At 38.6% G+C, this 26,687-nt stretch overlaps 1 protein-coding gene across 1 annotated transcript in view; it reads right to left on the reverse strand.

The window, feature by feature from the left end:
• Positions 1-21,693: 21,693 nt before the first annotated feature.
• Positions 21,694-26,687, reverse strand: part of LOC139446236 (uncharacterized) — a 30,354-nt gene continuing 25,360 nt past the window's right edge. The window contains exons 6-9 of the mRNA XM_071227587.1: positions 24,864-25,084; positions 24,429-24,586; positions 21,927-22,102; positions 21,694-21,749 (exon numbers count right to left, since the gene is read on the reverse strand). Of these exons, the coding sequence (XP_071083688.1) occupies positions 21,694-21,749; positions 21,927-22,102; positions 24,429-24,586; positions 24,864-25,084 (611 nt within the window). The remainder of the gene's footprint in view (positions 21,750-21,926; positions 22,103-24,428; positions 24,587-24,863; positions 25,085-26,687) is intronic.

Raw genomic sequence — 26,687 nt, forward strand, 5'->3', positions numbered from 1 at the left:
TGGAAGGTCCTGAAGTGATGCATGTCTAATATGTTGGTGTCGAGACAAGAACCATAATCAAGGTGAATTTGAGATTAGTACCCGTGACACAGGTTTCTGGCACGCCTAAGGGACATAACTCTTCACGGCGAACTTTCGCCCTTTTGACGGCTGGGTCAACCGTGACCACGACGTGACAAGTTATTGACTCGCAAGATAGCCCCGGAACAGATCAGCATTTCATTCAGCACTTCCAAACCCGATTCAAAAGCGTACAGGATATTATACCTCCAAGGTCATAACACATATGATACTGAGAAGAAATCTAAGTACTCTTAACGATTTTCTTAAAAGATGGACATGTGAATATAGATGGACTACACTCGCGTTCGTGATGCAAGGTTTTCAATCTTCGGTATATACGAAATACCTGGTGGTGTCAGGTGTCAGGTGATCTTTGCCACTAAACATTTTGTTATGAGTATACACTGTATTCATGATAATTTAAAAAAAAATACAATAGGTGTCGATACAAGTAAATATAAGACGTCAACACCAGCGAATAACCAGTCTCGATTATCCGTCGAAATCAATTCCATTGGGCGAAAAGCAATTAGCGGTGAACATTATATGAATGGATCACTGAAAATCAGTGATGACACCAGGTGTTTGCAAATAGGTTGAACATGTCCTGCCCTACCGGTAGCACCCACCACTCGCACACCGACGCATATTGCTCATGTATTCCTTCTCAACAACAGGGGGCACGGGTGGCTCAGTCGTCTAAGGCGCCGCGATTCGCTGTGAGTTGCGTCACTTGGATGCGCCATACACCTATGATTGTGGGTTCGAATCCCGGTCCGCCCCGATTATGTTTCTAGGTTTGTCAGCACCACCCGTTCCCCCTGCCATGCGACCAGTCAATCCAGTGATTGACAACATGCGCATCGATCCAAGCAAATGGGATCGATGACATGCACCAAACAAGTCAGCGAGCCTGACCAGCCGATCCCGTTAGTCGCCTCTTACGACAAGCACAGTCGCCTAGATCTTCACGGGCCCAAATGATTATTGGCATATATACCAAAATTGATCCACGCGTCCATCCAGCCGGAAACATGGTTATGCTTCTCGGTGTGTCAGGACCATACCGTGTTTAAAGCGGCCATAAATACCTCGCACACTCTCTCGCCTAATTGGGTGGGATATTTACCATTCATCAAATTATTACATTCTTGTTCTTCGAAAATAACGTATTTGGTTGCCACTGCTGATAATATTCAAGTTCAAAATGAATATTTCTGAATGCATCTTTATAAGCATAAACCATTTTTAATTTTTTGGTCTCCGATTAATAATAAACCGAAAAACCAAAATGTTTCTAAGGGTCCACGATCGGTGAACTAGCATTAGGATATTGTGTTCGAGTCATACCATGTCAAATCACTGGTTTGAATCTTGTTGGAGTATGATAACTCGCCATTGTATTTTCATCATGGTCTAACAATGATTAATGTTTATATTTTTATATAGAGGCTTCATCGGCTTCTTCTTGTTGTAAACGGTTTTCCACCTTTTCGCGTACACCCGGTACCATCACGAATTGATAGTAATTCATAAACACATGCTCATGAAATAGTCGGAATCGTACAATCGACTCTGTGCACAGATTTCTATTCAATATGGAAAGGGTTTTGTCTCTTTATTGAATAAACACATATTTGTGTAATTAGAATGTTGTAAAAGTATATTAATAGCAGGGTTTATATATACTGACCATCAAAAGAAATGTGAACCATAGAAACATATAGACAAGTATGTCAAAACTAACACTCAGTCCAGTGTCACCATTGTGTGGATGCGGGAACGGATACAGGTGAGGGTGTGTTTAAGAAATAGGGTGTGTGTGAGAGTGATGTGTGACGGTGAGGGTTCGAGCGAGGGTTCGGATGTGATTGAAGTGATGTTAATGAGGGTTTGGGTGTGTCTGAATGTGCGGGTGTGTTTGCGTGGTTTGCGTAAGCTGCTGTGAGTGAAGACCTGGATGTGGGAATGGATGTGGTTGTGTGTACATAGGATGTTCGTATGGGGGATAATATTATGAATGTTATTTTCATAACTGCTATTAAATGTGGTGTGTACAAATATAAAATAGTGTTTTTATGAGTCTTTTAGTGTCTCGTAGGCCATTTTGGCCGGCCGCTGAATTTTTACATTATTGCCTTGTCATTTTATATGTACAGCGGGTGACACTATAATAAAATATTCTTCTTCTTCTTCTTCTTCTTCTTTATTCTTATCACAATATACTGCACTGGATTTCCAAACCTTACACGCTAATCCTACAGGAGACAAACAGTGAATATCGAGTCATGGGAGGATGGGTCGATGACGTTCATGAGCGTCTATTCACACAATATACCAGTGTGTTCGTTTGTGCGTCGAATCAATCTAATATCTCTTGAATATGAATAATTCCTCATATACGTTATTCGCGTTTCTTTTGTCGGTGAGTATATTTTGTACAACTCCTTCGTGGAAGGAATACTCATCCAAGTTGTTCTTCGGAGTCTGCGACTTTCCTCACAAACTCTTAGCACTAAATGGGGTGGTAGGGTACCAATGGTTAAAGCGTTAGCTCGTTACGCCCCGTGTTCGACACCCAACATGGGTACAATTTGTGAAGCCTATGTTCCATGGCCTCCGCCGCGATATTGCTAGAATACTGCTTAAAGCACTCACTCACTCACTCACTCACTCACTCACTCACTCACTCACTCACTCACTCTTATCACTAATAATATTTTGGTTAAGGAAGAGAATATATGCCAACTTCTTTATGATGAGGAACACAACGTTTCGGAGTATATGCTTACTCCTTCATCATCACCTGATGAAGGAGTAAGCATATACACCGAAACGTGTTCCTCATCATAAAGAAGTTGACAACCATATTTTCTCTTCCTTATGTGTATCACTTCTAAATGCCTAAATACCTAATATTTTGGTAGTCTCCTACCTGATGCTATTACAGTTACACCTTCTCTCTTTTAATTCGAAATCATTTTAGACCAAAATATTACCTAATGATAATATTTCACAGATAACACTATTCAAAAAAGTCCAAATTATTTTAATCGAGACACAATGTCAAAGCGACCTTACCGGGTAGCTTTTATCTGATTTGATTCCTGTTTGCCATAATGATAGTGCTTCACTTTAGAGAACGAGAAAACATTATGTAATGATTAAGGGTTGTCAATATTTTATAAAATCCCGAGCAGGTTTTATGTTACTTCAATCGACCTGACAATTTCGGATTTTATCTTTCTTTGTATAAACTACACTGACATGGTTGCTGACACGCGTTGTTTGCTTTCTGAGACAAAATGAGTAACATCTGTACAGCCTTGAGGCCAGATGGTGGTTATGAAAATAAGCTTCAGTTGAGAAACATTATATATTTTTCATGGTTAAATGGACCAGGTAGACAGACAATTATCTGTATTCAGAATAAAGGCCTCATGACCGAAAGTACGAATACTTGAACAACACTGAATTTCAGCTTCTGTTGGTAAAGGTTCAGATACTAATGAGTTATTGAAGCTTGCATTTAATGTCTTCAAAGGGGGACACACCTCTTCCTCCTTTGTAATAGTGAATGTAGCAGTCATAAAGTACACTCTCATGAATGTTAAATATTTTTTAAAGTAGATAATGCATTGGCCATGTTGACTGTAAATATTCGCGTTTTAGCAATATTCCAGCAATATCAGATCGGGATACTCCAGAAATGGGCTTCACCCATGTGGGGAATCGAACTCGGGCCTTCGGGGTCACGAACGAACGCTTCCACCACCAGGCTACCGCAACCCTGTGTTATGTAAATAATGAACTTCATATACTAGTATATGAAACACATATGGGTGTGTTTTTTTATAGTTAGAATGATGAACAATATTTAGTAAGTACCTTTTTTCGTAACGTTATATTATTTTACAGCTAACAAATGAATGACAATCATTTCTCAATGTCACCAAGGTTTCAGTCTGTACATGTACATAGCACAATCCAGCTGAAAAAAAGTATATTTCTAACCTCAGTTACCCAAGTTAGTTTGCCTTATCATCTAAACTTATAAACACGAGCTACCATTGATTCAATAACTGTAACAACCCATCCTCAGCAATCTAATCAAATAACTAACAATTCTACATAGACTTAAATAAATGCGACAAAAACATTTCCATATTCATAATACATCTCTGCCAAAAGAAGAGTCGATTTACGATGTGGTGAACATGTACTTTTGAATCACTATCAAATAATTATGTAACCAGGTGTTCGCGAAAAGATGACCGTATGCGGCCCCACCGGTTGCACCCATCACAAACACATGCAAAAGGCAAGTCAATTGCTAACATGAAAAAAACACGGGGCCATATGGAACAAGTCAAAATAGGGAATTGCATTGGACATCATTTTTGTCACTGATGTGTAAAAGTTAGAAAAGTTCTTCACATGTCTACCATAAAACGTTTTGAAAGCTTTACTGTGGCCTTGAATGTTGTAACTTTGATAAAACGTTCTTATATGATGCGCTCAGAAATCTTCTTTGAAAGAGCATGCTTGATTTACCTGCAATGCACACATCTAAATATGAAACAGATGAGGTTGGCTCCGTGGTCTCATTTATATCTAGTTCAGGTGGGTAAATCGGTGGAAGGGAATACTTTACCAAGCCGAGCAGAAATTCTGATTCATATGCACAAAGAAACAGATCAGCAACACGGAGAGCACAATCGTCGCCCATGGGGATGCCTACTTCTTGCCTAAATGTCTTTCCCCAAAGTTTTACATGAATGTTTTCAATGAGGAAGTCCATCATTTCTCTTATTGTTTTCTCAGTAAACTTCAGATGGCATTTGCTTTCAATTTTGACAAATTGAACTGATCCTCGGAAGATAGAAATGTCACTGTGTCTATGGTCAAAATCCCCATGGATCAAGGAATGAAGTAGCCACTAAGTTCGACATGTGGGATATTGGTGTACCAAGTTGAAAAAATGAATGTTTTGAGAGAATTGAACTTCGCTTTTTTCTGAGATTGAAAACGTCAAGCAATTCGTTTGAGTTTTTGAAAATCCACATGGCATCACTTCCACTTGTCTCAAATATTTTCTGTGAATATACAGAAAGTGCTTCTTAGTTGTATAAGGGATTATAGTTAATGTTTGAGACAGGGATTTGGTGGCACATTTGCTGGACCCATTGGAGTCGAACCTTATATGAGGTATTATTTGATATACCAAGTTCTTTGGTCGATCAATTAATGCAGTGACGCTTACATATAGTCGTTATGTTATTTGAACAACTTGTTATTGGGAACAACTATAAACTTTTCATGTTGGGCAGACAGATTTTGGATGACAGGTGGCTGGAACAGAATGTGTTTCTTCCAATACTGTTTCCTCATTTTCATTTGATGCATTCCACAAATGACGCGCTGACATCGCCCACTCTGAAAGACAACAGGTTCCTGCCATTTTTGTCATATGCTGCGACAGCATCCATATTGATTTTACAATTGAGATCCCAGTTGGTAGGAGACTGCTAACGGTATTTTGGTCCATATTTGAATAACTGCCGAAGGTTGCCGTTGTCAACAATAGAGACGTCACCTGTCATTATATGCCTTACCGGTTGGTAGCAGAATGATGAGCCTTGTCACTCACAAGTAGTGGAATTTACATCACGTTCTGCAACAAGTTCCTAAAACTGAAGAACCTGGATGAAATATTGTGTCGATATTGTGGACTCTTACTGTTTGTAGAACCACTCATCAGCAAACGTTGCTTTAGTTGTTTAATTTCTTTCTAGAAATAAAGGAGACCAGTGAGACCGCCTCTTCTGTTTCATTTGTAGATCCATGCAAAAAGATTCAGAGTCACAAACACTCTCAACAAGACTGTATGACAAGAGGGATGATGTCAGCTTTCCAATTGTCAACATTCTTTTCGTGTCAAGCAATGTACCAGCAGTTCCAGTGCTCTTTCTCCCAAGATATCAAAGAGCGTCTTGCTCAGAAGTTGTTTTATCAAGGCTACAACAATCAAGGCCTCGGTAAAGCCTTCAAAACGTTTGATGGTAGACGTGTGGAGGACTTTTACAAATTTGACATACCAGTGACAAGAAAAATTCCCTCTTTTGACTTGTACTATATTTGTTTCAGGGAACAATTGACTTGACTTTGCATGTTTTTGTAACGGGTGCCATCGGTGGGGCAGGATACACTCACCTTTTCGCGAACACCTGGTATCATTACTATTTGATAGTGATTCATAAACACATACTCTTGATATAGTCAGAATCGTACAATCGACTCTGCTTTATGCAGAGATTTCTATTGGATATTGAAAAGATTTTGTCTCTTTATTTTAATGACACAGAGTATAGTCTCGTTTGTATTTTGGAAAGATCCAATGGTTCCTGAAGGAGAGCCAACACATCTCCAAATGAATGGTATCATTTGGCCTTCGTCGTGTCTTGTGATTATGGCTGCATCGACGTCTTTGGGATGCTGGAAACGAGCTCAATACATTGAATAAAGCAGTTCGTTGGTTAGAAAGACTGCCAACGTATTTTATTTTGTCATTACATCCATATAGCATTGATGTATACAACAGTCGAAACCAATGACATTCTATAAGGTAAACAGCATTTAAGACTATTAGATGGATGGTATATTTTCTCTGATATCCTAACTTTCATGCATAGGATGGAGTGGAAACATTTCTGTTGATTCCCGATCTGTATTAGCTGACTCGTGCCTGTTGTGTCTCTCCAATATAAATCAGTTCACATGTAAACCAAATTCAAGAAACGTAATAACTGTGAATGGCATTCTTCATTTCGAAAAAAACACGTTAATCCGGGTCGAATCGTTCAAAGTGAAAAAGTGCTGATTAACTATTGGTGAGGTGGGGTGAAATGGGGTTTAACATGGCATCCAAGAATATTGCAGTTATGTAGCCACGTGTATGCACGTGTGTGTGTGTGTGCTTGAACCGGGACTAATTTGGTTTTTATAGTTCGAGCCCATTAAGAGACCATGCCGCAGTTTAACACTCAGACACAGTATATTGACTCCGTTCCGACCAGTACTTGTTTTAGCCCCTAAATGCTTAGCACCAGACGGGTAACAACAAGTACCATCCTTTCACGCCTTTTGGTTTGTCGAGGCCGGGGATGGAACCCTGGACCTTCCGCTCTCCAGGCGGACGCTTTACCACGAGACCACGAGACAACAATATCTCCAATTGTTAATCGGACCGCCTCCGTGGTCTCGTGGTAAAGCGTCCGCCCGGAGAGCGGAAGGTCCGGGGTTCCATCCCCGGCCTCGACAAACCAAAAGACGTTAAAACGTGGTACTTGTTGTTACCCTGACTTGGGTAAGCATTAAGGGGCTAAAACGAGGACTGGTTTTCTCGGAGTCAGTATTCTGTGTCTGGGTGGGGTATCTCAGTGGGCTAGCACTATAACATCGGCATAATCCGGACTAGTACAAGCAGCCACACACACACATGCATATATAGTGCAATAATCTTGGACGCGACGTTAAACCACACCTCACCTCACCTCACACATAATACATTATTTGCTTTGGAAAAAGACATGTAGATAAATAAATGTGAGTATGTGAGTACATCTTGATGACCTAAAATTCAAATAGGCTCTCATTGCTTGAAAATATTCACTTTCAAACGTAATATTGTAAAAACATCATTGAGCTTTAAATTAGGTTTTGTAATTTAGTTTATAGTCAGTAATATCGGCTGAAGACATTGTCCCAGTATTATCAATAATTCAGGTAACTGGGCTGTTTATTTCTCACGAAGAATAGTAACTAGATACTGAAGGTGTTTTTTTCTGTAGATGGCAAGGTTAATTCGTGCAGGTATTCTTTGTGTTTGTACTGTCATTTCGGTACCTTTTATTTTGCCTGACGATATTGATGGAAATACACGTACGCATGGACGTGATTCATATACCACTGGTACCAAGTAAGGAATGGAATCATCTTCCCAGACTAAAGCACCATGATTGAGTCACTGTAGACTTACTGTGAACTGCAAACTAAAATGATACAATTTTTAAAATATATATATATATACACACACACACAAAGTTTTATGATGATGATAATTTCGCTGCATGCTTGAAAAATAATAGAATGAAAAGCGACAAAAACGTTTTCATAATAATAAGAAATCTCTGTTAAAAATGGAAATGAAGAATCACACAAAGACATAAATTGACAGTGCTACATATACCGTGGAAGAGACTAATTAATAAAGATACGTGAATAATATTTATGATTGTAATGGTCAAATTTTTTATTTCCCTTTTCTATCAATAGCTCATTTTGTTAAGGAGGTATAAAATCGGGTTTTAAGAATGTCCACAAATTATGTATGGCACATAACGACAGTATTATACAATATTAAATATTTATAATGGTTAGTTTCATTTCCTGGTTTTGAATGTTTTCTTTGATTTTTGATCATGTGCCAATTTTATGCCAACCAGAATAAGACGGCACATAATCACAGATTGGTGTGGTCAAATTACCATGTGGTTTAAACAACATGCATGGGGAAGTCATGCGAGGAATATTTTGTGAGGTCTAAAGTCATGGTAAGGCACATTTATCCACTCATTTGAAAATTCATGGATGGGAATTTGTTTGTAAATGCATCTTCTTAATTTCTACCAAACATAGTAACTTAATTCTTTATAATTTAGGTTTTGTGGCTGATTTAGACTTGGTTTATGGAAATAGACTTCAATTTTTGTTCATGATTATTCTCAAGGCCTAAAGTTGTTATGAAGGTTTATGAAATATTAAGCTTCATGTTTATTTAATGCAGTGAAGGTAATGCTTTTGTACATTTTATTGGACTATTATGTACTAAGTGCAGTTTCTAGGTTTGTGCTGTAATTTAAAATATTGTTAAATGTTCATGCCTTTGTGAAGCAAACAAGCCCAACCTAGTATAATACTGCTGTATTATGAAGTAAGTGTGTAACTTAAGGAAATTTAAAAGCCAAATAGTCAATGAAATCCTTTCCATCTGTTACAGTCAATCTTGTGTTTGTACATGAGAAACACACCCGTGAAGATCCGGGTAGTATAGGTCTTCACCAACCCATGCTTGCCGTAAAGGGCGACTATGCTTGTAGTAAGAGGCGACTAACGGGATCGGGTGGTCAGGTGACTTGGTTGATGCATGTCATCGATCCCAAATGTGTGGATCGATGCTCATGATACTAATTGTCTGGTACAGACACGATTATTTCCAGACCGCCGTGATATAGCTGGAATAATGCTGAGTGCGACGTTAAACAACAAACAAACAAACAAACAAACAAACATGAGAAACAAGAATAAGAACAGAATAAAGAATCAAGATTATTGGTTGGAAATTTATGTTGTAATCAAAAATGATTTAACAATTAGGACTTGGCCATTGTACGATTCCGACTACATCATTGGCTTTTTGTATGTATGGCTATCAAATAGTGATGATACCAGTGTTTGCGAAAAGGTGAACGAATCTTGCCTCGCTGGCACCCGTCACAAAGACATGCAAAGGCAAGTCAATTGGTCACCTGTCGTATGACGTATGAAATCTACGTTAGAAGGACACGCTTGTAGGGTGTAGCTGCTGGAATATTGCTTGACATAAAGGGAAAGGGGCTTCTGGAAAGTTGAAATCATCCCTCTTGTCATCCAGTTATGTCGAGAGTTATTGCCGGAAGCTACCGGCGGAACGGTGCAGCGGTGCGTGATAAGTGTTTTGATTGGCTGAAAATGTATGTCTACTATATACCCATCTTATGATGCGAAGAAGCAATACTGCTACGTCGGGAAGTGTTGCTAATTCTGTTAATCCTGCAAAAATAGCATTGCATACATTGTTGAGGGTGTGAAACAACCTTTGATCTTGACATTTTGAATAATTGAAAGAAGAATTAATGTCTGCAATTAGCTTTTTATGACGAACATCCTTTTTTGGTACCCAAAATCACCCACTGCCCCCGGTCCTATTCAACACAATGAATGCATGTCTGGGATTCATCAGCTGAGAAGACAACTGAAAAAAATCAGAGGCAGAAGCAGGCAGACTGGACGCCGGTCCGATCGTTGAAAATACTCAGCTCGTCAAAGTTTTAACACCAGTGGCGGATTTTTTCGTTTGGAGGCCTGTATTATTTTTTGTTTACGCCTTTTTTACGCTATTTTCATTTTTAAAATTAATTTTAAAATGTATTTGTTATTAAATATGCCCTGAAGTATTAACATCTGTAAAGTTGCCTTTTGGGTTTACTTGCCACGAAGCATGTGCAACCGACTATAGGGCGGTAGGGTAGCCTAGAGGTTAAAGCATTCGCTCGTCACTCCGAAGACCCGCGTTCGATTCCCCACATGGGTACAACATGTGAAACCCATTTCTGGTGTCCCCCGCCGTGATATTGTTGGAATATTACTAAAAGCGGCGTTAAACCATACTCACTCACTGCAACCGACTATGACCTCCAATGAAGGACGGGCTTGATGTGCAATCAAGCGTGTAATATTAAAGGCCATCTCCTCGATCAGAGACCATATATGGAGCCTCTCTATATACACAGTCTCCGGATCCGCTGTACTTTCGTTTCAGACTAAAGTTAAAATTAAGCATATTTTGCGCCGTTTTGGATGTTTTTACGATATTTGTATTAGTGAGTGAGTGAGGTTTTACGCCGCTTTTAGCATTAATCCAGCAATATCACGGCGGGGGACACCACAAATGGGCTTCACACAATGTACCCATGTCGGGAATGAAACCCGGGTCTTCGGCGTGAGGAGCGAACGCTTTAACCACTAGGTTACCCGACCGCCCCTTATTTGTATTAAAGGAGATGAACAGTATAGATATGGGATTACATCATTTATAAAGTATCTTAAGATACGTATCTGGAAAAAAGTCTTATGTCAATATTAGTAGTAATTACAGTATCATAGAAGTAAGAGTGCGCCATGACTACTTTTTAGTTTATAAATACACATTCACGTAAACATATTCTTAACGTGACACCATTTTCGGTAGATTACTAGCGTTCGCCATGGTATGACCACACAGTGACACCAATAAAAAAGTTGACTTTTCGCTCATTGACCTTATACATATCAATATGAGCCCGTGGTTAGTCAAAATAGTATTGGCATCAACAAGGAAAGCCAGGTAGATCTATCGCGTGAAGACAATCAATCAGATGTCAACACAGAAAGTCTATGGCACACAATCTGGTATTAAACGATATCCTCAAATTGCTAAAAAGGGATGTTCATTAAGTAACACAAATCGTGAGACACTTCGTCTTTTGTAAAATGTTCCAGGTGTAGATTGACACTTACTTGACCATTGTCAAAACATTGTTCATTCTGTTGTCTTTATACCAGACAATTATCATAGGACTAAAGCTAAATTTGTTTCCTGCACAAATGAATGTTATGTTTTAATTGTGTTGTCTATTGATGGTTGGTTCAGTTAATGCCGTCGTTTAAATAGTTGTAATAAGATGTACTTCATGTGTCAAGAGAGAGATATTAGTGACTAGCATTTAGCTTACAACATGCAGGGGGCACGGGTGGCCCAGTCGTCTAAGGCGCCGCGATTCGCTGTGCAGAGTTGCGTCCTTGGGCACGCCAGAAACCTATGATTGTGGGTTCGAATCCCGGTTCGCGCCAATTATGTTTCTAGGTTTGTCAGCACCATACCCGTGCTCATGGGTTTCACTGAAGTGGTAAACGTTCGACACCTGCATCACTTTGGGCTTTCCTCCCACATTAAGCTGACATGCCGTGATATGACTGGAACAATGTTCTAAGCGGCGATAAACCCAACTCACCCACCCACATGTTTTGCACAAATCCTGCAGTCGATCGAAATTTGCACGTTGAAATCCATGTTGTTAACGAACCGGATGTCTAGTTCGTTGTGCGATTGGACTATGCATAAACTCGTTAGTCCAACCAAGGGGTGGCAAGGGTGGAAACTGGACTTTTTCAATCATTTAACTCCCTTGCCTTGGGAAGATGCGTAAATCGAATATTGGAGTGCGGCGTTAAAAAACAAAACAAACTTATTCTGTGTTTCAGACTCGAATATTTACCAAGAAACAAAATAGTCTTGTCCAAAAAAATCCATCATTGTAGCATGAACTACGATATATTACAGAGAGACACAAACGAAGAATGAAATTAACAGAGGGAATTTATTGGACAACAAATAAATTGAATACAACTGACAATATCACACTCATAAACATCTGCGACATAATAATTTCTGTAAATAGCACACCACAATCACACTGGTCTAACCTAAACAGGTTTTTGTCATGCAATCACTTATCCAAATTAAAGACTTAAAAATGAATTAAAATTATCATCGGAGGTGGATCTTGAACAAGAGGCGGGATTAACCGCTACCGTTATTTTTTAATTTTTTAAATCATTTCCTAAGGCATCATAATTTATATCAATTATCCCGTTTTTATATAAAAAAGTTGTTTATTATGTACGTGGTGGTGAGTATAAACCTTTTTATATTCAGTTTAAAATAAGAACACAATTAATTCCAGGGTTTACTGATGCTGTGCATACAGAAGACTCTCAACATTTTTAAGTCTAGTTTACTGGAGATTTTTCTGAAAAATTCACCCAGCATGTTTTGTTATTAAAATAAGAGAAGTCTTTCCTGTAGATTGAGACACATACATAGGTTTCAAGTATGCAAGACCATGAACTGAATATATGAATTTATTTAGACCAAAAAACGGTGCTAATGATTTTGCCCAGCATGTAATCTGATCAATTTGCAAGGCGCTTTGTAATTGTTGAACGATGGTAGTCAGCCATGCATTATTTGACAATGAATGCACAATTTACCTGGGTCTCTCTCAATGACCTTTGTTTTTAAGTGCACGGAAATGAACCACGAAAACACTGAGACAACATGCGTTGCTAGCGAAGGAGCAAGGGGGTGGAAACAATCAACACAAAGCTTCAGCTACAGGTCGACCAAACCTCCGCTCTAGACACAAATACAGGAGTTCAAGATGGGGTGTGGCCAGGGCCCAGGGAACAGTTATGGTAGAGGTATTGATATTTGTTTCTGGCATGTGAGCGGATTATTGACAGAACTGTGTGGTTTTGATTTTATAAACTTCTTACAAATGTATGACGTAATAGAACTAAATGAAACATGGACAAAAGGCTATGATTTGTTTGTTTGTTGTTTAACGTCGCACGCAGCAATATTCCAGCTATATGACGGCGGTCTGTAAATAATCAAGTCTGGACCAGACAATCCAGTGATGGACGTCATGAGCATCCATCCACGCAATTGGGATACGATGACATGCATGAACCATGTCAGCGAGCCTGACCACCCGATCCCGTTAGTTGCCTCTTACGACAAGCATAGTTGCCTCTTACGACAAGCATAGTTGCCTCTTACGGCAAGCATGGGTTGCCGAAGATTCTACCCCGGGTCAAAAGGCGATGACCTAACAACTGTGTTTCCTGAGTACGTGTATTTCAGTGTTGATGCGCGTACATCTGCCTCCAGAGAAAGATTGTCGGGTGGAAAATCGTTGTCAGTTAAGAATATAGGGTGACATGTTTGTATCATTCTCTTAAACATGTAAAAACTGTATAGTTATCGTATTTAAGAAATCGCTACTGCTGGAGATATACTAGCAGCCTGTGTATACATCAACCCAAACACATCGCCCTGATTTCATGATAGGTTTAGCTTAGCCATTGTGGTATTTCAATATTCCAAGATCAACTACGCTGTGAGATAACTCTAATACTGTTAAAAGCGGCGTTAAACCCAACTCACTCACTCACGCCAAAATTAACTTGTAAATGTATTAAGTCGGCGTTGTATCAATTGTCCTTGAGGCAACTTTAACGAACAGCAATTGAGTTAGATTTTGTTACCAAATTACATTTGTGACTTTCTATGTGACAGTTAATCAAACATACAAGGTTTCTCATTGGATAAATTTACCCACAAGTATGGCAACATCTTATTTAATATATGCATTGTTTTTAATGTAACTATTCTGAATGGCCGCTGTGGCTCTGGTGCATCAAGGGGAGACTACACATACGTTTCATCTACAGTGATTTGTTTAAATCTTGTTCCGACTTTTAAATCGGATCTCCGACGGAGTCACCACACCTGCGTAGTGCCTGTACATTTCAACCACGTGCTATTGGTTGGTTGGTTTGTTCGCAGTACTATCTTGCTCAACCTGCAATATCTCAATATACAGATTTGGATGCCACCCCTCGAGATGTTGGCGTCGACCCACTGCTGAACGTCATTGGTTTTGGGAACGTACAATATGTTTGCACATTTCAGCTATCGGGCAACAGTGGGTCAAAATTCACAATTAAAATTAAAATCATGTAAATATATCCGTTTGAAAGTTATGCAAAATGAAAATATGAATCGATTCATGGATATTTCGTATGGTCAGATGCCTCTTCTGGGTGAATCGATACATACTAAATGAGGACACCCCATATTTAGAATTTGGTACAATGCTGATGTTCACTAAATTATTATTTTTTTTAAGAATCTTGCTCTCAGCATGAAGGGTATACATACCTCCAAGACACAAAGATATGCATTAAGTATATAAAGGAGCGCTATACCTGGTTTCAAGCACGCAAGCAGTGCTGGAAGGAAGATGCTGATCTGGTAAAGTGGGATACAATGAAGAAAAAAAGAAGCTGCCACCAATTCTTAAGAGAAATTGGTACCTATGAGTTGGACATAAAAGCGCTCAAATGCTTTTGATATACGTTTATCTGTGAGGAAGTAGAGTTTAGTAAGTGTGTTATGTTTGTTTGTTTGTTTGTTTGTTTGTTGTTTAACGCCGCACTCAGCAATATTCCAGCTATATGACGGCGATCTGTAAATAATCGAGTCTGGACCAGACAATCCAGTGATTAATATCATGTGCATCTATCCACGCAATTGGGATCAATGACATGTATCAACCAAGTCAACGAGCCTGACCACCCTATCCCGTTAGTCGCCTTTTACGACAAACATAGTCACCTTTTACGGCAAGCATTGGTTGCTGAAGACCTATTCTACACCGGAATCTTCACGTGCTATTGAAATCCAAACCGACGCCCCACGCGACACTCGTTTTTCTGAGGAATGTAGCAATATATTTTAGACTTTGAGTATGGATAAGATTAATGTATAAACAACTTATTACAATTAGGAGCGACGTTTCCGTGTAGGTTCTAACACCGTTATCAAGCAAGTGATGTAGAGAGTATGGTTGACAAGTATATTCACAGTTAGGAGGCAGAGTTTATACAGTAGAGGAGAAATCAGATGTAGATACTAAAGTGGAGAAGCTGTTTTGTACACAAAACGTTAGTAACATATTAACCTGCGAAGTCATCAACACCTTTATTTCAAGTTAGAGTGAGTGAGTGAGTATGGTTTTACGCCGCTTTTAGCAATATTCCAGCAATATCACGGCGGGGGACACCAGAAATGGGCTTCACACATTGTACCCATGTCGGGAATCGAACCCGGGTCTTCGGCGTGAGGAGCGAACGCTTTAACCCCTCCCCCACCGCCCCATTTCAAGTTAGAGGCCACAGGCCCATAGAACATAACATTACAAGAATATAATAACTGATAACGTGACTTATACAATTTCATTGCATTCAATATGAAGTTTGATAACTGTACAATACTAGATTTATGATTAGAAGACATCAGGCGAACAAAGTATTCCAGTGACGGATTTACAAATTATTTAGGATCAATGTATCGATATTTTAAATCATTAAAAGCAGGGCATACAAGTGCAAAATGATATTCCTTTTCCACTAGAATAATATTTAATCGAAGATGATATCTTCACAAGCAACATTCTGGATCGATGCCATTGTGTCTGCCCATTTCGCTTGTTTCAATAGTGTAGAGTCGACTTGTGTAAGATATACTTCGGTCTGTAAAACTGATTTGTTGGTTGTATATGCCATTAGCTTTGGATTTGATGATATTGATGAATGTCATCGTTAGATGCTGTAATCGGATACACGTTGCTTAAAATGAGATATAAAAAGATAAACAGCCAAAGCCAAACTGAAATAATATTTAGTTTAGTTTAGTTGCCCAGGAAGTTCTGTTAACGCAATCCAATCCATACAGCATTAGATACGCTTGCTTCGGTAGTCAGCCATTATTCATTGTGAATAGTTTAGCCCAATAGTTTAAACATTTTGTTACATAGGTGAGAAATAATAGAGGTCGACCACCTTCTCCAAGAACAGCATCATTACAAGCACTCAGAGACAGATACAAAATCCTTTTTATATACTTAGTCTGAACTCTCTCAATTTGATCCACGACTTCGTATCTCCAAAGATCGGAGCCGTATGTTAGGATGGGCAGAACCATGCTATCGAAAATCAGTCGTAATTAGTAAGCCACCACACATAGAGTGCAATATGTATATGAGTAAGCAAAATTTCTCCGCCTGCTTTGCCAACACCTGGTTCGATCTCGTCCAAACTAGTTTAGGTGTAAAATAAAGACCAAGATATTTATAAAAGGAGACGGTTTCGACCTGAGAACCCCTTTTAATACCATTTTTCGTACTGCCGCATATATCCACCATATCGGAATACAAGTGAACAAAAGTCATATATTAGGATTATCTTCAGATATGAAAATGTCTCTACAGTTTAAAGGAGACATTTCAGTAACCAATTCGTTGATGGAAAATGAAAATAACAGCGGGCTGACCATACATCCTTGGCGAGTACCAACCTAGCATTGAAAAACGTCTGTGAGACCTTGAACTTTCCGTGCACAAGTTTGTAGTTTTTAATACAAATGTCTTAATAAAACAGTTAAAATATTTCCATGTATTCCATAGCTAATAAGTCGATACCAAAGTAAAGTGTGATATACGCAATCAAAGGCTTTTGAGAAGTCTATGAAGAAAACTTAAAATCTGCCACCTGTTGATTTAGAGAGGTATTTTCTAATCATACCATAAAGTGAAAACATGTTAGCCACCGTCGAATAAATTTTAGAGTCTCTGGTTGAATATTTTGGTGAAAACCTTTCCTATCTCTGGTAATAGAGAGATTCCTCTGTAGTTGTTTGGATTAGATAAAGTGCCTTTGTTTATTAGGATTATCTTCTCTACAGTTTGAAGAAGTCATCTCAGTAACCAATTCGTTGATGTAAAATGAAAATAACAGAGGGCTGACCATACATCCTTGGCGAGTACCAACCCAGCATTGAAAAAAGTCTGTGAGACCTTGATCTTTCCGTGCACAAGTTTGTAATCTTATGTAGGGCTTATGATTGCCTTGCTCCAATCAATCGGGAAATTCCCAGTTTTAATTATTTCATGAAACAAATTGATTAGTATCGGAGATATTTGAATTGTAGAATGTTTAAGTAAATCTGATGGAATTCCAGAAGGCGAAGTCAGTTTATATAAACAAAAGGGTGAAGTCAGTAATATAAACAAAAGGGTGAAGTCAGTGATATAAACAAAAGGGTGAAGCCAGTAATATAAACAAAAGGGTGAAGTCAGTAATATAAACAAAAGGGTGAAGTCAGTAATATAAACAAAAGGGTGAAGTCAGTGATATAAACAAAATGGTGAAGCCAGTAATATAAACAAAAGGGTGAAGTCAGTAATATAAACAAAAGGGTGAAGCCAGTAATATAAACAAAAGGGTGAAGTCAGTAATATAAACAAAAGGGTGAAGTCAGTGATATAAACAAAAGGTGAAGCCAGTAATATAAACAAAAGGACGAAGTCAGTAATATAAACAAAAGGGTGAAGTCAGTGATATAAACAAAAGGGTGAAGCCAGTAATATAAACAAAAGGGTGAAGCCAGTAATATAAACAAAAGGATTATGACTGATTGGGGTCTTTGATGAGTTGATGGTACGCCGGGGTTGGTCACGGTTGATTGACGCTTAATATTGGTATTAGAACCTACACTGAAACGTCGCTCCTAATTGTAATAAAGAACTCGTTCATCCATTAATCTTATCCTTACTTAGCATACTTAGCATACAAAAGATATTGCTACATTCCCCAGAAGAACGAGTGGAGCGTCGATTTGGATTTCAACAGCACGTGGTTGAAGTACACATGCAATAGGCAAGTGTGCTGATTCCGTCGGAGATCCGATTTAAAAGTCGGAAAGAGATTTATACAAATCACTTAAAGTGATTACATAATCAACAACACTGGCTCCTGTTTGTACACCAGCTTCTAAATGCCCATCAAAGAAGTTATTAAGTATGCTAATATAGTAAGAGACAAAATCCTGTCGTCAGAAATAAAAACAATGCTTGACGATCTGCAAGACCGCACAAACGGAAATCGATACATCCATTGATTTATTTACTAATGCCATCCTCCAAACTGCCGATTTCAAGAACAAAAGGACTCAAATCTAAAACTTAGATGTCACCAGCTTCGTGATGATTGTGCCCATGTTAAAGCAAACACTGAGAGATTACTTAAAGTGCTTAGAAGACTGAAAGACGACGGTCCCCAACAATGCTATATTATCCAACGTAATAAATATAATGAATCGCTTTGAATATAGAAGAGATTGTATAACAAACATGTGAAAGACGAAAATGCTAGCTAATATTAATAATTCTAAGGACTTTACATTAATACATTTAAGAAATACACTACAAGTAATACACAAAGTAAACTGGTGCTCTTGCGCGAATGGCTCTCTTTTTTAGGAATTTGTTTCAAGAATGTGATATGAATATCAATGAAGAATCTACAGATTCTCATATTGAATTTGACTTCGATGATATGAGTACGATACTTGACTCCCCCATCACAAAACAAGACATTTGTGAAGCCATTGCCAGACAGATGACACGTGGAGCTGCGGGTGAGGAATTCTTTAAAACATCTATGGTGAGGTGAAATGGGGTTTAACGTCGCGTCCAAGATTATTGCACTTATATATCGACGTGCATGTACATGTACGTGTGTGTGTTTGTGTGGCTGCTTGTACTAGTCCGGACTGATGCCGATTTATAGTGCTAGCACACTGAGACACCATGCCGCAGTTTAACAGGAATACCCCACTCAGACACAGTATACTGACTCCGAGCCGACCTGTCCTTGTTTTAGCCCCTTCATGCCGAGCTCCAGACAGGGTAAAAACAAGTACCATCTTTTAACGTCTTTTGGTATGACGCGGTCGGGGAAACACATCTATGGATATATTGATATATTCAGCTGCTATTAAATGTTTTTAAGTAAGGTATTATTATTCCAGTACATAAAAAGGTGATAATTTAAATCATAATAATTACAGAAGCGTTTCGTTGTTAGTTTCGTTTAGTACATTATCTGCATCTATTTTGAATTTAAGATTGTCTTTCTGGGCTACTTCTTATGATAAAATCATCAAGTCCAAAGCAGGCTTCAGGAAGGAATATTTTATTCTTCAATCTGTGATGCAGCATTACTTATCTAAAACGCGTAAAAAATATATACTAATTTGTGGATTTTAAAGAGGCATTCGATTTTGTTGACAGAACAAAGCTATTATTCATATTAAAATGTAGGTGGGCAGGGGGTTCCCAAAGAAGTTACATGAACTCGAATCCCTGTATTAATGTGTGAAACTTTGTGTTCGTGTAAACATAATAATTTATCAGAATGCTTGGATTGATGATTAGGCCTCAGACAAGGCTGTGTTATGGGGCAATTGTTATTTTCGGTGTTTATTTATGAATTGCCTTTACAGATAGGATCATCCTGTTCACCAGCTTTACAGTTACATCATGATATCATACAACTGTTCTTATTATTATTTGCTGCTGATTTATTGTCCCTATCGCTGACATAGTATTTGGGTTGTAAAAACGTAAAACAAAGAAATAGTAGTAAAAACGCCAGCGACTTGAATGTGTTCCCAAATACAAATACTTAGGACTTATTTTCTAGGTCATTATCATAGTATGTTCACGTTAAAAGCACAGCGGTAGACACTCCTATGTGGTGTGTTTAAATTTATATATATATTTTTTTAAATCCAATGAATTGTTCTTTTATAATATTTTATTACAAAATAAGTCCTATTTTATTATACGGTTCTGAAGTGTTGGGTGTTGATATTTGGGATGAAATAGAAATAAAATGTTTGCTTGTAAGAGGTTCTTGCTTGTAAAGCAATCACCATTAAATTATGTCGTCAGAGGTGAACGTGGAAGGTACTCTATGGATGTTCATATGTTTTACTTACTTACTTACTTACTTACTTACTTACTTACTTACTTACTTACTTACTTACTTACTTACTTACTTACTTACTTACTTACTTACTTACTTACTTACTTACTTACTTTGGAGATTTAACGTGCGCTTTCCGACTGATGCGTATTTCGCACACGGGCCCGGCCAGGCCATTTAATGAGTTTCCGAAAGGGGCGAAAGTGGTCTGTGCAACCCAAGAGGGGGGTTAAGGGGTTGCTTATATAGAATTTGGGAATTTTGAGATTTGGAATAGATGCCGATGGGGTTGGGGAGGAAAACTAAGGGAGCTGGGTATGGTGGATGTTTGTTTGTTAATGTGATTTTGATTTGGTAGGTTATTGTGTTTTTAGATGCGTTTTATTAGTTCCGTTTTTATTAAGAATACGCCTAAGGCCTTGAAGTTTTCTAGTTTATTTTGTGGGTTTAGTATTGCTTCTAGAGTGAGAGCCTTGTTTAGATTGAGGGTGGTCTGTAATGCGGTTCGATGTGTTAGGTAGTGCGTGCAGTGGATGAGTGCGTGTTCTGGGGTTTCTGGTTGTTTGCAGTGTGGGCAGTTACCTGTAGTGTGTTTTTTTTATTTTTTTTAGGTGGTAATTTAGGTTGGTGCGTCCTGTTTGGAGTTTAGTGATTACTCTGTCAATTTTTTTTTGATGGTTGGAGAATGTTTGGTTTGGTTAGTGGTTTGCTGAGCACTTTTTTGATTTGGCTATTTGAGTTTAGATATAGGTTATGCCATTTTTTGTGATTTTTTGCTTATTTACACTTTTAATTTCTTATTTTGAGATGGATATACGTTTTCAAACGTCTGGTCAAATATAGTTATAAGATGACGATTATTCCAGAATCTAGATTGGTAAAGAAATGTGGTCATCACTGCGTAATGAATAAGGATTGCATGCTAGCGCAAGGAACACAAAACGGCATTACCAGTAGGTTTCCACTTTTTTCCCACGCTAACATTGCTGTATCCAAACATTCCTCATCGCGAAATCGGCCTTTAATTTGAAGAAAGGACACTATTGTTTCATGAACAAGGACATCTCCACACAACACAATATCCTTTTAACGTCCTCAATACGCACTTGCATTTTCAATAGATTTGAACTTCTTAGCCATATCCTCTTGTTTTGATTTTGTAGAAATTCCGATTCACGGGCACAAAGAAACAGATCAGCAAGAAGGGGGGCACAATTGGTGTCCACGGAAATGCCTATTTCTTACTTTGATGTCTTAATAATGTTTTTAGATTGTAAAATCGAAAATCGTTTATTCTCTGTAACACAAAGCGTGAAATCACCCTGAGTGTTGTTGTTTCGCCAGTATTGCCATAACATCGCCGGATTCAAAGTCTGAAAATCAATAATTACTTCATTTTATATCTATTTATATAGATCAAACGCTCTTTCAAGGGGTTGCACAAACGCGCTTCCATCACAGATAATTCTCTGTCGTTTCTTATAAATTCATTTCGGTTGCTTAAATAATTGTCAATTAAGGTTGAAATCATTTCTTTTTTTCATACTTACCTGCACATAATGACTCAGACGTTCCGGCACTGTACAAAATATGTGGTACAGAAGTATATTGTTCCCAAGGGCAAGGATTGTTGTCGGGTTTATCAATGACAGCAAGCCACCCCTTGTCCGCCGGACAGCCCGCATAGTAGTGGGTTATCTGAAACCGTCGGTTAGTCGTGTCGTCCCTTAAAACAAAGAAGAGGAGAATAAACGATACAATGTGATTACCAACACAACTGGCAACATCATACAATAACTACTCAAACAGACGTACCCGTGAAAATCCGGGTAAGAACAGGTCTTCAGCAACCCATGCTTGCCGTAAAAGGCGACTATGCTTGTCGTAAGAGGCAACTAACGAGATCGGGTGGTCAGGCTCGCTGACTTGGTTGATGCATGTCATCGTATCGCAATTGAGTAGATCGATGCTCATGATGTCAATCATTGGATTGTCTGGTCCAGACTGGACTACTTACAGACCGCCGTCATATAGCAGGAATATTTAGTGCGGCAATAAACAACAGACATATAAACCTAAGCAGACAGCATTACATGTAAAACAGGCTGCTTTTTATGTAAATCAAATGGGTAGAACATTTGAGAAAATAGAGACTCATATTTCATACTGAAGTATGTCAATGCTTCAAACCTTACACGACCCTCGTGGTTCTAACAATTTGCTGGATGCCATCGCGTTGGCCCTCCTTCAGATGCATCTCTAGTCCAATAGATCAGTGAAATAATCAATGAACCATAACACGACATCAAGGGCGCCTATTACATCACATCGTCTCCACAAATATAGTAACACTTTCTAATTTTATATATTACTTGCCCGTGAAGAGATCACCCGTTTGATAAATATTCAGCTGTATTACACATCGTGTGATACCAAAACGCGTGCTTATGTACTCTCGGAACACGGTTCATGAACAAATATTGAAAGCTCTCAACATCCCTTGGCTAATTCAACGACACTGCGTGTGGAGACGAAAGATCACTGAGCTTATACACACTCGATGACCCCAGCAACCTTGTTGCTAGGCTGAAGTCTCAAACCAACTCTGGTCAGACATGCACGAATGCTTCTGATGAGTCGGGGGCGGTCGGGTAGCCCAGTGGTTAAAGCGTTCGCTCGTCACGCCGAAGACCCGGGTACGATTCCCGACATGGGTACAATGTGTGAAGCCCATTTGTGGTGTCCCCCGCCGTGATATTGCTGGAATATTGCTAAAAGCGTCCTCAAACCATACTCACTCACTCACTCTGATGAGTCGACAGATGTAAGCTTGAATCATCTTGTTCCACTCATCAGTGAGAGAAATACTGAGGTCATTGAGAGTGGTTGGTGGATTTTGATGTTGACGTACAATGACGTCCAAGACGTGTTCAGTTAGGGAAAGGTCCGGACTGAGTGCTGGCCATGGAATGACATGGATGTTTAGCTGTAGGGGGACATTGAGTCATAATTCATGTGCATCATCATCTTGAAAAATGAAACGTTGCCGAACACGTTGTGCAGAGGGCACCACGAGCGGAGCAATAATGTTCTCAGTATTGACTCAACTATTCGTGCATTGTTTATTTAAGATGCATCCCCAAACTGTGTGTACCAATTTCTCATTGTACCAAATTATGACAAAGATATTACCAGACGAGATAGATTCTGAGATATATTTGATTCGTACAATGTTTTTGTTTGTTGTTTAACGTTGCATTCAGCAATATTCCTGCTATATCACGTCGATCTGTAAAAAAATCGACTCCGGACCAGAAAATCTAATGATTGTTATCATGAGTCACGATCTATGCAATTGGGATAAGACGACTTGGATCAACCAAGTCAGAGAGGCTGACTACCTGATCGAGATTATTCTCTAGCGTTGATGTTTTATATACAGTGACGTCATAGATCAAGGATCCTATTAAGGTACAATGTATGTTTCTAAAATACATTTTACAGTTTGGTTATTACATGTTTTTCAGGAAATGTGTACATGTTCAAGAGGCTTCATATTTGTGGAAATTTGTTTCATATTTATTTAATATATAAAATCATCGTCTATATACTACTGTATGAAATATTGATCCTAGAATGTATGTAAACGCTACTTTACTCAAATCTTTCTTCGAGAAACCTCTTACAACTCACTGATGACGACAGCATTCAGATTTTCTTGTTACCAAACAACAAAGCAGGTTATTGTTGGCTATTTAGATTTAACCATGCGATACTGCCGGTCATTATACAGATACCACCGATTGAATTTCATCTAAATAATTCTACGTGATACCATAAACGGAAATAAAGAAAATCTGAATATAATCTGAATGTAAGTTCATTGGAGTATAAACTTTTATGTAGTGAGGGCCAAACATTGATATCACGACGTTCTAATTCGAGGAGGAAAACTCTTACTCGGTTTTCCATTAACGTTCAGTTGAAAAAAATATTCATTATTTCTAAATAGAACAAAGTGAACTGGAAATGATTTTAATGAATGATCCTACCCTGTGATACTGAACCGATTTTGAGGCAAAGACATCAAGTCTGTCCAGGTAGAATTGATGATGTGGCTTGGTGAAAACCAACTGGTTTTCGTGGTCCCAACTCCATCAAAAAGAACCTCTGCTTTGACAATGTTCCCTTTTAAAATGATAACTTTGACCTGAAAATATAAGCTGGATTGTATGACGATGACCTTTTGGAGACACATGCAATGAATGTGACAAATATAATTACAACTATTTGTAAAAAACGATTATTCCTTATTCATTCATCATTAATGATATCATATGTTTCCTTTTCCTTTTGCTGTGCTCTTCTCCATATCATTATGGAAAAACAAGAACTAATTTTTAATCTCTCATCTATTTGCCAGTCAGTTTTTCTCTGAGGAGACTTTCGGTTCCTACACAGTGTGTCTTATAAATATTATGCAATACCTGTTCAATATTTGCAGTTTCCCATGTAGTTACCAGTTTACTTTTAAAGTGCATGTCACACGGAAGTGACGTATCAATGGTCATACATCCGGCCTGCAAATTCCCAGGGACGGCCGGATGATCATGGTATATAAGGTCATCCATCCACACGTCGTAGGGCGAAACGTTGACGTCGGCTGTGACTCGAAGCAGTAAAATCCAGCCACCAATTGATTGGGTGTCTAAAACCAAATACATGTTTTATTAAACCTGAAACTATCTTTACTTCAATCTGTGGCAATCTCATTAAAATCAGATCTTAGTTCTCGCTACCGCTAAAAAAGATCTGAGGACATCCCAGTGGGGGTCACGTCAGAACGACCTTTCATCCGACCAATCATAGCGTGGCTTACCAGATCATGAAAGTGACAGTCGGAACGTGCTTTCTAATCATGCATCCTCGAAAACTTTAACACGGGTAATCCGAATGACAGTTACGGATTTAACGACTGAAACCATACAATCTAGACCATCTATTACACATTCCAGAATTTTTTTGGTTCAGGTTTTTAATCGAGAATTTGTCAAAATATGTTGCGAAGCGTAGTCGCCAATTTGAAATTAGTGCCGTTAAGCACGAGAAAGCTGCCTTCTGATTGGTCATTCCATTGGTCGGTCAAAGTTCGAGCAAGGTCGGCCTGACAAGACCCGTAATGTGATGGTCCTCAGATCTTTGTTTAGCGGTAGCGAGGACTAAGATCTGATTTTAATGAGATTGAATCTGTGGAAAATGAACAATTGCCGCATACTTGTGAAGATACAAATTTCCTTAATTCCACTGCATTCATCAGTGCCTTTAGGTAGTCTCGCGATTGTAACATGCAGGGATGTTATTGTAATGTTCAATGTATGATTCTAAATGAATGTGTTTAGATCGAATACTTCAATTGAGAAAACAAGTAATCAATAAACAATCCCTAAAAACCTTCTGGCACAGTTCCATAAAACCAATACAAACGATAATCACACGTCAATGCCTTTAAAATAGATTCACACTCATGATCACACGTCAATGTAAAACGACAAGGATACAGGGTGGCCCAAACGAATAACGATCATGATAAATAACAATGTATGAAACGCTTAAGTGTTAAGTAAAAAAATGTAAACCTTTTAGTTTAAGTGCATCAATATAGGCAGACCCTATCTGCAAAGATCATCCGAACTAGAGACTGAGGGGACTGTCTCATCTGTTTCATATTTAGATCTATGCATAAAGATTCAGAGTGACAAAGCACTCTCCACGAGACTGTATGATAAGAGGGATGACATGATTTTGCTTTCCAATGGTCAACTTTAGCTCAAATAGCTCATCAAGCTTTTGGTGACCACATTTCACAACTTTTGAGGTACAATCGAGCATGCTCTTTCTATGAATATTTCAAAGAGCGTCATACGACTCTTGCACACAAGTTGCACACTAAGGCCTTTAGTAAAGCTTTCAAAAAGTGTTATGGTAGACATGTAAAGACAAATTTACAACTTTGGCGCATCAGTGACGGAAAAATGTCCGATGCAATTGCCTATGTTGACTTGTACCATATATGTTCCCGTGTTCTTTGAAGTGAACAATTGACCTGCCTTTGCATGAATTTGTGACGGGTGCCACTGGTGGTGCAGGATGGGCTCGCCTTTTTGCGAACACATTGTATCATCCATATGTGATAGTGACTGTTTATGATACAGAAGAGATTTCTTGTGGCAATGGAAATGGTTTTGTCGCTTGTTTCACATCATTGGTGTGTTTCGTTGTTTTACACCGCAGTCAACAGATTTTCCAGAAAT

This window comes from Haliotis cracherodii, unplaced genomic scaffold (genome assembly GCF_022045235.1).
Source record: "Haliotis cracherodii isolate W230 unplaced genomic scaffold, xgHalCrac1.p SCAF_6, whole genome shotgun sequence".
Taxonomy (NCBI): Eukaryota; Metazoa; Mollusca; class Gastropoda; order Lepetellida; family Haliotidae; genus Haliotis; species Haliotis cracherodii.